Below are 15,489 nucleotides of genomic sequence, written 5' to 3'. Positions count from 1 at the left end.
AGTCCTGTTTTGTTTTTCCCTTCATTGAGGCTCATCTTTGACGCCCGCAGCCATCTCTAGAGATCACTGCAGCACTGTGCGCACCCATCTGTTTTCACCCTCCTGCCTACTGGTTTCCAACTCGGGTATTTTTCCCTGTCGCTCTCTCTCCTTCCTTGATCGCAGATGGCTCCTTTCGAAATCAGAGGGAGTCACTGTTAATTCATGCAGTCATTGGCGGAGAATGTTGATAACTTCGTCTTTTATTTTGTCAGGCGCAGTCGATGGATAAGTTGTTGTGTGTTTATTTTTCCTGCAAATTTAAATCTGAGTAACATTTTTGCTTCACAGGTGACATCACTCAGAAGGGCTACGAGAAGAAGAGGACTAAACTCCTGGCTCCCTACATTATCCAAACTCCAGGTAAGATCAGATCGCCTCTTAGTTTCTGAGAACACACACAGACTCCAACTTCTACTGGATATCTGGACGCCTTGCATCACTGCTAAGGTTTCTACCACAGCGGAAGCCATTTCAGCCTGTTTGTGTTGGGTGGCTTTACTGTTGTGGCCGTCCTGCATTTGTCCAGATGTTTTCCTGAAACCATGTCATGCAAAAAAAAATAAAAAATACCCCCAAAAAACAGATAAACTTCCTGAAAATTAAATACATTTTGCACCATAAGATACAAACACCAAATTTCTGAGAAAGGCTCTTATTTATTTGAGCAGCATCTAAATATTTGTGCTCATAAAAACGATCAGAAAGCCCATTTTCTTATGACTTCCAAGTAGAAAAGTGTTGGATATTGCCAAAACTAGAGACGCTCCGATCTATATCCAAATTCCCCAGTTTCCCTTTTAAATTGCCTCACTGCTCTGCACACTGCTGCTGAAGGTAGGAAACCGGCCTTTCTTGCCTCAGTGACAACCTCCACACTGAAGAGTTTTACTATTAGTGCCACCTATTGGCACTCCAGGCTTAGTATGTCCAGAAATTGCATCGAATAAGGCTGGCGGGCTGAAAACGAGCCCATTTCTGAGGGCTTCTCAAGCTGTTTCTGGACTGTTTTTTGTCCAAAATGTGAGCTCACACAGTCTGGAACTTCCCCTGAGCATCATCAAGTTAAAGTAGTGAAGGTCTTTGTACTTTTCAGGGTGATAACCGACCTTTTGTTCCCTCATACCTACCAGTATTGAAACACAGAAATTCTGCTCACATGAAAAACTACAGATGTTCTTGTTTACATGGGACTTTTTTCCCACTAAAAGAGGTTTGATGTTTTTGTTTGACAGTGGCGCCCCCTCAGAACGACGCACAGCCCCCTGCTCCCAGTTCGTCTAGCCACGCCCCCGCCCCGGCCCCCGCCAACTCGTCCCGGTACCGTGAACGCCGCTCTCGCCGGACGCATCGCAACGGAGGAACCAGAGATGACCGCTACAGATCAGGTCAGGAAATGGCCGCGCTTGCTTCTTGCTTCTCAAACTTCGAGCACCTTTGATGAGCCTCCGTGAGCCGGGCTTGATGAGTGAGCCGGTGTTTAAAAGTCACACTCTGGGCTGTCTCAAAGGGACCAATTAAACAGGAGTTTATTGGAAGCGTGTTTGTTTATGGGAGTGTGAGGAGATTAGAGAAACAGTCAGCAGAGGAGGGCTGCAGCTGGGGAACCCCTTTGTGAGGGGCCCCCACTCCCTGCAACATGATGTCACTGACTGGATGTGTGTGACGGTATTGATCCTGATGGGGAAACCTGATGGTGGAGAGTCTGAGCAGTCGAGGTGAAAGGTCACCGAAACCACATGGAGAATACTGCTGGTGTTCACTTGGACGTCTTGCTGCTTCTTGTTGTTATCGTCTCCTTCTGCTCTGCTCTTGTGGGAATCACAGTAACACTCCAGCAGGCTCGCCGTGAAGCCGTATGAACCAGAGCCTGTCTGTTATACCGAGTTACTGAGGAAATTAAAAACAACTCGGGGAAACAGAGGGAGAAATCAGAGCTCAAAAATCCAAAATTCAAGAGCGACTCGGATAGGACCGACTCTAAACGTGCCGATCCAACATTTCACACGCAGCAAGAGCCAGAAAAGCTGGACACCGCTAAAGCATTCAGAAGGAACGATGTGGATTGAATTCGAATAGCACTCCTCTAGTCATGGCAGCCACTGAAAGCTGCTTAACGACAGCAACATTCAGGGGAGGAAGCTGGAACTGAACCCATAACTTTCTGAATGCAAAACGATTGAACACTACATTTTTATCATTATTATTAAAAAATATGTATAATTTTACATTGTTTTTGATTTTTATATAAATAATGTTAGTAATAGTTTCCCCCAGAAAACTTTCTATGCCCGGTGGTTGGGACGCTCGGCAGTCATTCATCCAGCGGCCCGCCGTGTTTTTGAGTTAAAGATTTTTTTAAACTGAAAGGAAAGTTGAATATATCACTTCATAATTATGTGTTACTAGAAGATTAATATCTGAACACCAACTATAAAGTAATATAGGTTAGCTCATGAAAAACTGCTAAGCCTGGTGGGGGCACAAGTGAAGCCTGGTGGTAAAGCAGTGGTGTCTACACTTTTTTGCCATATAGACCCAAAGTTAAAAGTAATTTTTTCTTTAAAAAGTTTTTTTTTTTAAACTGCAAAACTATTCTATTTTTGCTTGCTCCACAGTGAACTAAAAATGTGATATTTCACTGAAACCACAGAGCAGCTCAATCTTTGTAAACCTGTAAATTGTGCTGCAGTTGGTAGCACGTTTGCCTTGCGTTCAAATCCCGGCCTGAAAAGAAAACTGAAAGTTCATGTTGCTCAAGGAATACTTTGTGTTGCACCATTCTCTGTTTTGAAAAAAATAAAATAAAAAATCAAATTTGTCAATCTAGCCCTTAAAAATTAGATACGTGTCAGTCTGCATTAGTAACTTGTGCTAGGGAGCCACATTTGTCTAGTCCTGTCGTCCCACAAAATCATTTCAAGAGTTCCACCCTATTTTGTTTTTCCAGAAATTTAACTTCACTTCATCTTTATTAGTTTGTGTCAATTTTTGTCAAAACGATCTGCTGTTTTTCAAAGCCTCAACATGTTTTTTTTTCTGCATCCATACATGCAAGCTTTCCACTTTCTATTTTTAGATCAGCTGCTCCACAGTTTCCCACTCAGGGGACCACAGTTTGCACTTTAGCTTCAAAGGTGACAACAATGCACTGCCTGTTCAGATTATAATAAGAAAAGTAATTTGAGAGTTTTTTCATCAGGAAATGATCCCAGTTTTTGTTTCCTCAATATTCACACTTGACTGCAACTTTTGGGCTTCTTTATTTTACGAATAGTGAATAATTCAACCGTGGTTCCGATTCCTTATTTAAGTATTTTATTGAGCCACATCCAGGGAAGCCCCAAGTGCAAGACCTGCTGCTGACGGATGAGGGTGGGGAGCTGGAAAAGGGGACAATAAGAAACCAGCACAAACCTGTGGAGTCATCTGAAATGTCAGCAGCAGTGGATCTATACAGAGTCACTGGAGGGAAACAAGATGCAGCGAGAGCTGCTGTGGCAGCCAACTCACTTCTGCTCAATGTGCATTTCATCTAAATCAATAACCCTTTACAATATATACTTCAAAACTGTGTTGAAATGTTTCAGTGACGAAGTTGTGCTATCTTTTGGACCGATTAAAAAAAGTGAACTCGGTAATGGTTGGATGTTAATGACTAATATTTTATTATTTGTACCAGATTTTACAGATTAGCAGTTGTAATTAGTAACGCTCCAATTTTATTGGAGAAGATTTTCTTCTCCAATACTGATTGGAGTCATCAAAACAACAGGAATTTACTAACACTAAGTCCTAATGAGGTTCTTGGCAGCTTTAAAATGTAATAAAACGGCACACATTTCATGAGTTAACAGAAATTAGACTAGTGTCCCACTTAGCTCAGTTATTTTGATGACGCTGCAGTCTCTCCTGTCTGTTTTTTGAAAAGCCTAGAAAAAGAGATTTTTAATCTCAATTCAATCTTCCTGCTTAAATCAAGGTGCAAAAACCCCCCCAAAAAACTGTAGCTCCAACACAGGATTAGCTGGTTTAAGTAAGAACTACAATGATCTGTAACGTCACTTAAACAGTGGTAAAACGTTTTTACATCAAATAAAGATAACCTTTAAAAAAAACTCCAATGCTGCTTCTGCTGCCATTTTGATAAAGTGCAATGCTGATGTTAGCTGTTTTGATATGACCAGGGGTGAAAGTCGTTTTAAATTCTTGGGGGTACTATAACAAAAAAAAAAATAAATAAATAAAAAAAATACTTTCACCCGTGGATATGACTCCTTAATAATTTGACTTGTGACATATTTCAGTGCGTGGACAAAACTTACACACACTGAAATGTCACAATGCTTCATAAACTTAGCACTTTACTTTGCAGGTTATAAAATTCAGGTAAGTAATTTTTCAACTGCTCTTTATGCTTAGATAGTGGATCGGCACATACATACTTGTAGTTTTGACACAGGAAGTGTTCATCTTCAAAAATAAAACTGTCAGGTAAATAACTTAAATAAATAAATAACTTCAGTCAAAGCAGTTCAGTTTGAGATTTTCTGTCACGGCAGCACAATTCATAAAAATTGATTTGTCCAAGCAATGTCAGCGTGTGCAATATTGCAGTTTCATAGAATTGCTCAGATCAAAAATATTGAATAGGCGGTAATATTTGTATATTTGGCCTGATGCATGGATTTTACTATCTTTTATGCTGACCCTGATTCAGATTTTGCTGATTAATGTCTTAAAACTTAAGACTAATGGTGCTTATGCTGTGATAAATGGATGGGAAAGAATCAGAAGTGAGGAAATGTGGATTAATTGGCGTTGATGTCGTCATTCTAATATTCAAAACAATATCCAATGTCATGTATGCGACCATATTTCTGTACAGAACTTTTAAAGTTTTATACATTCATAATAATGAGACATAAAAAGGACAGTGAGAGGAATTAAATCCAGTAAAGTTCCATCAAGAAGCAGCAACTTCTGTTTGTGCCGCTGTGACACGCGCCGCAAACAAAGCAGAACTTTTGTGTACATCCACTTTAATATGTAGAAATTTCACTTCTCCATAGAAGTTGTGCAGTTCAGTTCAGATGGGTCATTTTTGTTTAGTCTAATCAAGACCTTCAAACCCAAATAACAGAAAACTATGATATAAAACATAATTTTCTAAGCTGTAAAGCCTGGCCTCCTTCAGATATTTCAGCACTTAAGCAACTCGACTCCTGCTGGACTTGCAGTAAACACACTGCTTATCTTCCTACTCTTCAAAAGGTATGGCCTATAAACATTACTACCAATCCCACATTATTTCTCTTACTATTACGCTTCAAGTGTAAACGACAGATCGAACCTCAAACTTATGAAAAAAACAAAACAAAGTCAAAGCAAGGAATTCCCTGGTACAACACAAGCCTGTTCCCGCATCAGGCTTGTGTTGTACCACTGGATTCATCTGTAGCTTGGACCTGCGGTTAAACACAAGCCCAGCTTCTAAACGCCACACTGTCTCTGTGAAACACCGTCATCCTTCAGGACACGTTTGAGGAGTCGCCCTCTCCTGACGCTCCTGTGTGTGAGAGGGAGGGAAATGCACATTATGAGGAAGGATAATTTAGCCCACAGTAATCTGTTCATCAGAGCGCCGTTTACGTAATTATAGTCCCCGTTGCCGCTGTGCAGTGGGCCGCTCTGGATTTATTTTTATCTCTCGATGTTCGAACAGTTTCACTGAAGTAATAAATGTGTTTTCTCTCAGCGCATAATTCTCTTGCACATGTTGTGTTGCATGGTCTGAGCGTGCTCTCGGTCACGTGGTGCCACTTAATGCGCCTGTGGGTGTCATCGAGTGAACAGCCATCGCTGTGTTTGTTGCTGTGTGCATTTTGTCTGTGTAGGCTTGCGAGTGGGCTAATGCGCCGCTTTCTTCTCTCCTTCGTGGCTTCGTTCTTCGTCGAGAAAACATTTTCATCACTCCTTTCTCAGATTTTAAGCAGGATCTCGCTGGAAAAAAAAAAAAAGGCTAAAATGTTATCGCTAAGAATAAAGTAATCCTTCTCATCAAGTCTAGATGGATTTAATCTTGTAAGATGATTTATTTGAGTTTGCTTGCGAGATCTAACTGGAAAAAGAAAATCTCCAATGTTCCAATGTGTCAATGATAAAATAAAAGTTTTTTGCTGCGTTCACACCTTATGAATCTAGAAGAGCTTCTTAGCGAGTTGGCCTGCAAAGGCCAAGGGCTTTAACAGCAAAACCTTAAACTTTAAGTCCATTTAAGTTGATTTTTTTTTTTTTCTTGTTGTCTTTTGCCTCAGAACTAGAGTACATTGGACTCAAGGTGTGTCCTTTTTCCTCTGCCTGTGTAGATATCCATACAGAGGCTGTCCAAGCTGCACTGGCTAAAAACAAAGAGGAAAAAATGGCGCTGCCAATGCCAACCAAGCGGCGCTCCACTTATGTGCAGTCCCCCATTGAAACCCGCACACCACCAGGTAAGGCCCAGACTTTTGTCTCTCTTTCAATGCGGCTGTAAATTCAGACATCAACGTATTAAACTAAACATTATCGCTTTCTTTCTTTTTTTTTTTTTCTTGGTCTTTCACAGATTCCTCGTCAGGGTCTGAAGATGAGACGTCTGCACGCAGGCAGTCTTCGGCGGTCGCTCCTCAGCCTCAAGTCCATCCCAACCTGCAGAGCTCGGACTACTGGATGAACCGCTCTGCCCAGGGCTCCTCCACCTCGTCCTCCGCGTCCTCCACGATGTCTCACGGTGAGGCCAAGCCTCAGGCGCAGAGCCAGCCTCAGCCGCAGTACAAGCCGCAGTACCAGCCGCTGTATCAGCCTCACCATCAGCCCCAGCAGCAGCAGCCTCAGCAGCAACCTCACCGCCAGCCTCAGGAGCAGAGCCGCGCTGCAGCCGTGGCGGACATGCTGGCTCACAGTCGCATTGGTGAGGAAGGGTTTGATGAAATATTCATGGACACAAAAGTGTTGCATTTGTCCTACAAGTTGCTCCCGCAGTCAAAGTTTGCTAAGGACCCTGAGAAGGCTAATGTGAAACTCCTTTACTTTGTGATAAACAGTGAATTTCTCTTTAAAAATCCGATTCCGCTTAACAAACTAAGAAGATGCTTTTCAGCTACATTACAGGTTTATCAAACATCTTTTCAGCTCCTTCTGAGAACTCCGCCCCTCCTCCAGATGTGACGGCTGTGGCGCCCCCATCCAGAGGCCCGCGGGTGGACCTGCCCTCCAACGCCGTCGTCCGAGGGATGAGCCGCGGCCACAGCCGCTCCAGCATGATGGAGACCGCCGATGGTAACGGCTTCGCCACACAGTGGCCAGACCTAAGCCTAGGCGTCTTTTTTTATTAACATTTGCTTATTTCTCTTTCATGAGAAAGGTGTTGATTTTCATCTTTTGTATCTATTGCATCAGACGTAATGCTTTTTGTTGTTTTTTTTTGTCTTTTTGATCCTTATTTGACTGGCTAACAGGGAGAGGTAATATGCAGAGTAAGGACACTTTTCATAACCACAGCCTCTTATCTCCTGTTTCCTGGTGAACCCTCACTCTCCCTGTCGTTTGTACTGGATGATCATAGAAGGGAATACAAGAAACAATCCTCATGTGTGGCCCTGAGACTGAAAACCTTTCTCCCAGATCTCTCTGTGTTTTCCCAGTATCGATGACACCCACCTAGAGCTGCTGCTGCTTTTCATTGCCCCAACGTCGAAGTTAATGCTGATTAAAAGCCCAAACCCGTTCTAAAACTTATGAAATGGAATGAAGAACAGCAGATGATAAGATTTTAATGCATTTGAACACATCCTGACGTATCGTAATGTTCGCTAGAGCTGTGAAATGTCACTGCTTCATTCTCGCGTGTTTCCACCTTTACCATCTCCGTAGGAGTTCCTGTGAGCAGCAGAGTTTCCACAAAGATCCAGCAGCTGCTAAACACTCTGAAGAGACCTAAGAGACCCCCGCTCAGTGAGTTCTTCACTGACGACTCCGAGGAGATCGTCCAAGGTATGCTGGCTCAGAAAACTCATTGACCCCTGACCCCGAAGTCGAGTTACAACTAATTTATCCATAAACGTGAACACAATACCATCTGGGTTCACATTAGTGGATAGTAAATGTAGTAATCAGATAATGCTATAATTTAGTGTTATGTAATGTCATTCCCGTCATTTATGCACACTTTTTTTGTATTGTTGGAGGTGTTTCAATGTTTGTGTTTTTAGCAACAAAAAGTGATTTTTTTTTTTTTTAATGAAGTTCTTAAAATGCAACACTTTGACGTATTTCAGAAATAGTCTAATTGGAATAATCAACCTTTACAGAAAAAAAGAAAGTAAGCATAATTTATCCCTTTGATCCAAACACTGAACCCTGAGGAACTCCATAAGTGAGTAGGAAGTGTTTAAGTCTTTATGGAAACTTTTACAAATGTAATCTGTAGCCGGCAAATTCTAGATCAGTGCAGTGGAGCTTATCTTTTTTTAAGATCATTAAATATTCCAAGCACCGCCTCCGAGGCAGACATTTAGAAATTATTATTTACCTTTTTCCGTTTGGTTTGTTATGCCATAGGAGCAATAAGTAAATGTGATATTCTCTAAATAAATAAACTAACAATCTTTTTTGCTGTTTGCTCTTAAAATTAATTACATTACATAACATTATTAACTCTACTTATTTCTGGTCTGCACATGAAGTTCTGATTTTGTTTTCCTTTACTTAGTAGATGTAGCTTCAGAGCGGTGCACGTCTGATGACATCACACGTGTCCCGTCTCTGCATGAATAAAGAAGATTATGGGTGGACAGTAGGGACAGCACCTGTGAGCTGTAATGAATGCGTTTGGCTTGACTTTTTGTTGTCCTAGTAAAGAGAGTCATCCATCTGTAACCTACCCAAAAACCGTCTGTGGTCTCTGCTCATCACAGTGCCCCAGCCGGACCCCAACACTCCCCGGCCGGAGGGCCGTCAGATCATCCCGGTGAAAGGGGAGCCTCTGGGAGTGGTCAGCAACTGGCCACCAGCCCTGCAGGCGGCGTTGGCCCGCTGGGGGGCCACTCAGGGAAAGAGCCCCGCTCTCACTGCTCTGGACATCACGGGCAAGCCTCTCTACACCCTGACTTATGGTGAGACACAAGATTCAACTGTATGACCAAGGACTTAAGGTTTTTGGTCAAGTCTGTGTTTTTTTCTTTGTTTGTTTTTTTTAATCTGCCTGGAAGCCTTATACTGAAAATGTAAAAAATGTGTTTTATCCGTGACATGAGGTTGCTTTTGGCCGTGATAACGTGTCGCCTCCTCCCCACCTTCTGTGTGCTAGGGAAGCTGTGGAGTCGCAGCGTGAAGCTGGCGTACACACTCCTGAACAAGCTGGGCACCAAGAACGAGCAAATCCTCAAACCCGGAGACAAAGTGAGGCTGCAGACACGCAGATACAGAAGAGGATTATTAGGACAGAAAATTTGCTGCGGGCATTTTTTTTTAAAATATCTGCAAACCTCCGACATTAGCTGTGAAGATTCAGTACCATTTTACCAACAAGCCACATCCTTAAAATCTAGTTACAAGTCAACAGGAAAATGTGCTTATCATATTTCCACTTGTTAGAAGGTGTGATTTATTGTGACACTGTTCAAACCTCTTGCACTTTTTAGTGTGTCATCATAAAAACACAGTTTTTCTTGCGATTTATTGGGAATTTATGTGACAGACTAACAAAAAGAAGTGTATGATTGTAATATTGAAGGGAAAAAATACAAACTTTTATTAAAATGTAATACCTTTATTTTTTATTTGTATTTAGTCCCATTTGCTCTGATGCCAAAGTAAAATCCAGTGATAGCAATCGCCTACAAATGTCCCTGAATTAGAGTCCAATGGTATAAAGTAAATCTGAGAAAAAAATACAGAGATTGCCGGTGGTACTGTAGGATCTGTTGACAGAACAAAGTCATTAGACACAGATATTGCTTCAAGTTGCTCCCTGCTTTTTGTTTCTCTGTAAAACAGAATTAAGGATGAGAATAGTTTCTCAAGGGTCTTCAGAGTTTTTACAGGGACCCCGCAGAGTTTTTTGCACAATCAATAGAAGTCGAGACAGAAAGCAGTCCTAAAGGGAAAGTTACTGTCTCGGTAGGTGGCGCTGGTGTATCCAAACAGCGACCCAGGAATGTTCTGGGTGGCCTTCTACGGCTGCCTCCTGGCTGAAGTCATACCTGTACCCATTGAGGTACCGCTGTCTCGCAAGGTATGGAACCCTTCACAGCAAATGGGCTCATTTAGACGTATATTTTGCTATATTTTGTGATTAACTGCATACTGCGTTTTTAGGATGCAGGTATCAGTCAGGTGGGCTTCCTGCTCGGCAGCTGTGGAGTCGGTCTGGCTCTGACGAGCGAGATCTGCCTGAAAGGCCTGCCGAAGACCCCCACTGGTGAAATACTGCAATTCAAAGGTATGGAAGGTGCCTGGAGTGTGCCGAGATATGTAAAGAGAAGAATAAGATGCGCTTACTAGAAGATATGCCTTCAAACAACGAGTTTTAACAATAAAATGACCAGTAAAGTATTTTCAGCATCTTCCTATTAAACTAAATGTTTGTTTGATTAAAGCAGATTCTCATTTGAACCAAGTAAGAGAGAAGAGTGAACTACCAGGGGCAGAGCAATGTTAGGGATATACTTAGAATAAGTCCAGGCAGTTCAGTAATGCTCTATCTTGGTTCTGTGTGGTTAATAAAAAAGTTAAATGTTCCGTGTTTTAGTCCAGAGGAACTCAAAGCTCTTCTTTATGGTGGTGGGCTGCGTCGTACGGGCCGTGCAGATTGAAATGAGGGGTTTTGTTGGTGTTACTTTTTTTCGAAGTGTCTTGTCAGCGAATAAATAACGATCTCCCCTGAAGCAACAACTAACTCTTCAGTTTTATCCGATTTGACTGGCGTGCTTCTGTCTCAGCTAAATCAATTAAAGAGCGAGAGAGGCTTCGGGGGTCACATCATCGCTGTTGCTCTCCTAATAAAAACTCTAATACAAGATTTTAAACGTTGCATTTTGAAGGATTTCTTGAACAGAACAGTCAATCTCTCAATAATCAAGCCTGAAGCATGTTTTTATTATGTACTAGTCAACTCTCCTACTTACTACTTATAAAGCAGTAAGTAGCTTAGTCTTGGTGGTTCCTACTTTAAACTGCTTGGAAATAAAATGGACGGTGCCTTTCTAGTGAAATCTCCAAATGATTTTAATCTAAACGTTTAACTTACAGTTTCCTGATGATGCTCTTTGCCAGGTTGGCCTCGAATGAAGTGGGTGATAACAGACTCTAAATACCTGACCAAGCCGTCCAAAGACTGGCAGCCGCACATCCCCACAGCGAACACCGATCCTGCATACATCGAGGTAACAGAGCTGGGCTCGCCGACTCCCCCCTCACCCCCGATTCCAATTTTAGCCTGAACGACCCGTCTAATCCTATTGATAATTCATTTCAGCATGTTTGAGGACATGTTTGCACCTTTCTGACCGCATTTTGCTCCCTCTGTGTGAAGTACAAGGCCAGTAAAGAGGGCACGGTGGTTGGGGTGGCCGTCTCTAAAGTGGCCATGCTGACCCACTGTCAAGCGCTGACCCAGGCCTGCAACTACTGCGAGGGTGAGTGGATGGCTGGCGACGGCGTCGTACGCACGACACGTCGGACGACAAAATGTTTATGATCTTCTTTGTGTTTCTGTTTTAAGGGGAAACTTTAGTGAATGTCCTGGACTTCAAAAAGGACATGGGCTTATGGCACGGTGTTCTCACTGTGAGTGTTTTCCCTCTGGATAAATTCATGCAATGTGCAGGTTTAAGTGACGCAACTCTTCTAAAAACATCCGGAGCCCCTAACAGAGGAGTCACTGCCACTGTTCCTGGCTTTATTGAAGAAAGAAACACAGAAGCATTAAACAATAGATATTTCTTCAGGAAGAAAAAAAAAACCCTCAACAAAACAAAGAGAGTAGACAAAGTTAATGGCATTGTTATCTCCATCAGTGGCTCCTTATTGGAAAAAAAAACAGCAGGATTAACTGCAAATAATGCAGAATTGGAGAATCGATGACAAGTAGTTGAGAGAGGGGACGTGGTCAGTGTACCATCCAGCAGCATTAGCCTATAGCAGAATAACTCTAGATGTTTCTGCAAAACTAAAGCCACTCTTAAGAATAAGAGTGGCACGGTGTTCTCACTGTGAGTGAGAACACCGACAACTTAAAAAAAAAAAAAAGCCTAGTCTTAAAATTAGATTGTGATCAGTGAAAGTTCAGCTTCCTTTCCTTCACATCAAGAAACATCTGGAAAAGACAATAAAACATAAAAGGAAAATAATTAATTTAACAATAAATCTGATTATAACATTTGTACAGATGACAATTATAACAGTTAAAACATCAACATGTAAGAATGCCGCCTTGTAGTTTGCCTCCAGCTAAACTTTACTCTGTTTTCCCATGTTTTTTGGGTTTTTTTGTCCCAGGCTGTAATGAACAGGATGCACACCATCAGCGTTCCCTATGCCGTAATGAAAGCTTGTCCTCTCTCCTGGGTGCAGAGGGTCCACATGAATAAAGGTAAACAACGTCAGTCTTTCGCTTCGAGCCTCGTTGTTGTTTAAAATCCCGTGTGACTTGGTGCGTTTCTCTTCCTGCTCTGCAGCTCGCGTGGCTTTGGTGAAGTGCCGTGATCTGCACTGGGCCATGATGGCTCATCGGGACCAGAGAGATGTCAGCCTGGCTTCACTGCGAATGCTCATTGTTGCTGATGGTGCTAACCCCTGTGAGTAAATCTGGAAAAACCCGCTTTGGTTGAACTCCTGGTTCTAAGCATGTCTGAAGGAGTCTGGAGTTTATTTTAAGGTTTTTTTTCCAGGTCTGCTTAAAAAATATTTGTTTCCATTTGCGTTTGTGCTTTAAAATTGAACAAAAACCTACTATATATATATATATATATATATATATATATATATATATATATATATATATATATATTTTTTTTTTTTTTTTTTTTTTTTTTTTTTATTATTTTGGCAAAATGTGGCATTTTGAAATCAAAATCGTTCAACATGCCTGTTGCAGACCCAAATGGATTTGATGTAACATTTTGAATCTGTTCTTTTCCAGGGTCTGTCTCTTCCTGTGATGCCTTCCTGAATCTGTTTCAGTCACATGGACTGAAGCCTGAAGTTATCTGCCCCTGTGCCGCCTCCCCTGAGGCCATGACAGTAGCTATCCGCAGGTAACCTCACTGTTCCTTTGTTTTTAACATGTTTTTTGTGGACTTTAGGATGGGAAACAAAAAGAACCTGAACAAGATAGATACATTGCCTTAGCTTAATTTTAACCAAGCTCACTAAGCCTGGGGCCTATTAAAAGACACTACAACCGAGGACATCGAATGCTTCTAGTTTTCTCCATTTTCTGCAGACTGTTGCAGTTCTGCTTATATGTCTGCTTTTTAAAAATCTAACTAGAGTTATCATCCAGTTAATGAGAGCAGACGTTACCTTTTAGGAGGAATATCTTAAAAAAAAAAAAAAAAAAAAGATATTTCAGATTATGAATTATAATGGTAGCTGCTGCAGTAACGGTCAAGAGTGTGGAGAATGCATTTGTTTACCACCAGAGCCACAAAGCAACATAATTAATCTATGAAAGACACCACAACCTCAGTCGGTTTTTCTGGAACTGCTGCATGGATGAAAATGCACACTTGCACATTGGCTGATGGTAAAAGTGGTAACCAAAGAGATGAGATGGGTGTAATTGCAAATATTTAATTGAGTTTTTGCTTTCTTTAGGCCGGGAGTCCCAGGCGCGCCCCTCCCCGCGCGGGCCATCCTCTCCATGGGCGGCCTGAGTTACGGGGTCATCCGGGTCAACACCGAGGACAAGAACTCCGCCTTGACCGTACAAGATGTGGGACACGTCATGCCTGGGGGTGAGGACCTGCATTAGTCATGTGAAAAGCAAGAAAAATAAATGTCATGCAGATACAGAGGTTAGAGGAAGCTGCAACAAAGCCACATCGAAATTTACTGGAACATAAACACGTAAAAGTACCATCGTGCTGTCTGGTGCTGGTGCCGTCTGGAAAGCCACTGCATGAAAATAATAGTCAGAAGAACGCACAATGAGACATCAGTCATAAGTTTTTATGTTTGGTTGCGACAAATCACTTTTCCCCACCTCCTGAATCCAAACAGAACAAAACGGGCATTAACCAGCTGGTTACAATAGATCATTTAAAGAACGGTGTCGTAGACTGTAGTGTTTCACAAATGTTTTAAACTCTCAATACAAACTGAACTGAATCATTTCTGCTTTTTAAAACTTTATATGAGCTATTTTTGAGACACGACAGTAGAGTGAGTTGGTTCATGACACTACAGAGATGGTACATGTTCATATTTTTGTAGAATTTTTTTTTATTTTTCTGGATGGTAACAAGATGCAGCAGCTGAAGGAAGCAGGTCCTCATTTATTCCAGGTTTTTAGGAACTACCTCAACAGTTTCTACTCACATGCAGTTGGTTCTGCTGCTTTTTGTAACTCTATCGATTTGTAACAAGTCATTGGACACGTCATGTTAGTACGGTCAAACAAATCCCGTACTTAACTGCAGAAGACATAGATGTAGCTGACATTTTTAGCCGATGTCCCTGACAGAAAGGCATCAGGATTACAGCCAGCACGCTCAGTGTCATTGTTTAAGGGATTCCAGTTATTTCATGGTTTCCTCTTTTGTACCTTCAGCTCTGATGTGTATAGTTAGGCCAGACGGGCCTCCTCAGTTGTGTAAAACCGACGAGATAGGAGAGATAATAATCAACTCCCGTGCTGGAGGCACAATGTACTACGGCCTTCCTGGACTCACCAAAAACACCTTTGAGGTATGTGTGAGGGGGGAGATGATCCAACAGCCTGCTGTGTGTGTGTGTGTGTGTGTGTGTGTGTGTGCTGACAGGAAGCTGTTTAATGTGGCTTTCTCTCTGCAATTTGCTCAGGTGATACCGGTTAACGCTAATGGAGTTCCTATTGGAGAGATTCCATTTGTGCGGTCAGGACTCCTGGGGTTTGTTGGCCCAGTAAGTACGACTCATTATATCATCTCCAGTCGTGTGAAACCGTGGCTCCCTCAACATGCATTATACTGACTCAGCTTTTTGCCCCTCCTCCCGCCTTCACAGGGCAGTTTGATCTTTGTGGTGGGGAAGATAGAAGGCTTACTGATGGTGAGCAGCCGGAGGCACAACGCCGACGACCTGGTGGCCACCGCTCTGGCCGTGGAGCCGGTCAAGACGGTGTACCGTGGAAGGTAGACGATGCATGTTCCTCCAACGTGTGAGACTGTTGATTTCTCTCTTTATCGCTACTGACATCTAGTGGTT

General features: G+C 42.2%; 1 protein-coding gene across 1 annotated transcript in view; it reads left to right on the top strand.

The window, feature by feature from the left end:
• Positions 1-15,489, top strand: part of dip2bb (DIP2 acetate--CoA ligase B (putative)b) — a 41,418-nt gene that overhangs the window by 15,376 nt on the left and 10,553 nt on the right. The window contains exons 2-21 of the mRNA XM_088005560.1: positions 331-402; positions 1,275-1,427; positions 6,408-6,533; positions 6,647-6,991; positions 7,213-7,359; positions 7,954-8,073; positions 8,997-9,194; positions 9,389-9,480; positions 10,205-10,315; positions 10,399-10,522; positions 11,356-11,465; positions 11,615-11,717; positions 11,804-11,868; positions 12,580-12,673; positions 12,759-12,878; positions 13,223-13,337; positions 13,900-14,039; positions 14,855-14,991; positions 15,106-15,186; positions 15,289-15,416. Coding sequence (XP_087861686.1) covers positions 331-402; positions 1,275-1,427; positions 6,408-6,533; positions 6,647-6,991; positions 7,213-7,359; positions 7,954-8,073; positions 8,997-9,194; positions 9,389-9,480; positions 10,205-10,315; positions 10,399-10,522; positions 11,356-11,465; positions 11,615-11,717; positions 11,804-11,868; positions 12,580-12,673; positions 12,759-12,878; positions 13,223-13,337; positions 13,900-14,039; positions 14,855-14,991; positions 15,106-15,186; positions 15,289-15,416 — 2,581 coding nt within the window. The remainder of the gene's footprint in view (positions 1-330; positions 403-1,274; positions 1,428-6,407; positions 6,534-6,646; positions 6,992-7,212; positions 7,360-7,953; positions 8,074-8,996; positions 9,195-9,388; positions 9,481-10,204; positions 10,316-10,398; positions 10,523-11,355; positions 11,466-11,614; positions 11,718-11,803; positions 11,869-12,579; positions 12,674-12,758; positions 12,879-13,222; positions 13,338-13,899; positions 14,040-14,854; positions 14,992-15,105; positions 15,187-15,288; positions 15,417-15,489) is intronic.

The sequence above is a fragment of the Poecilia mexicana genome, unplaced genomic scaffold (assembly GCF_051168715.1).
Source record: "Poecilia mexicana isolate PSO_F unplaced genomic scaffold, ASM5116871v1 scaffold_5, whole genome shotgun sequence".
Classification (NCBI taxonomy): Eukaryota; Metazoa; Chordata; class Actinopteri; order Cyprinodontiformes; family Poeciliidae; genus Poecilia; species Poecilia mexicana.
Note: the sequence above shows the minus strand (reverse complement) of the source record. Positions and strands in the feature narration are given on the sequence as shown.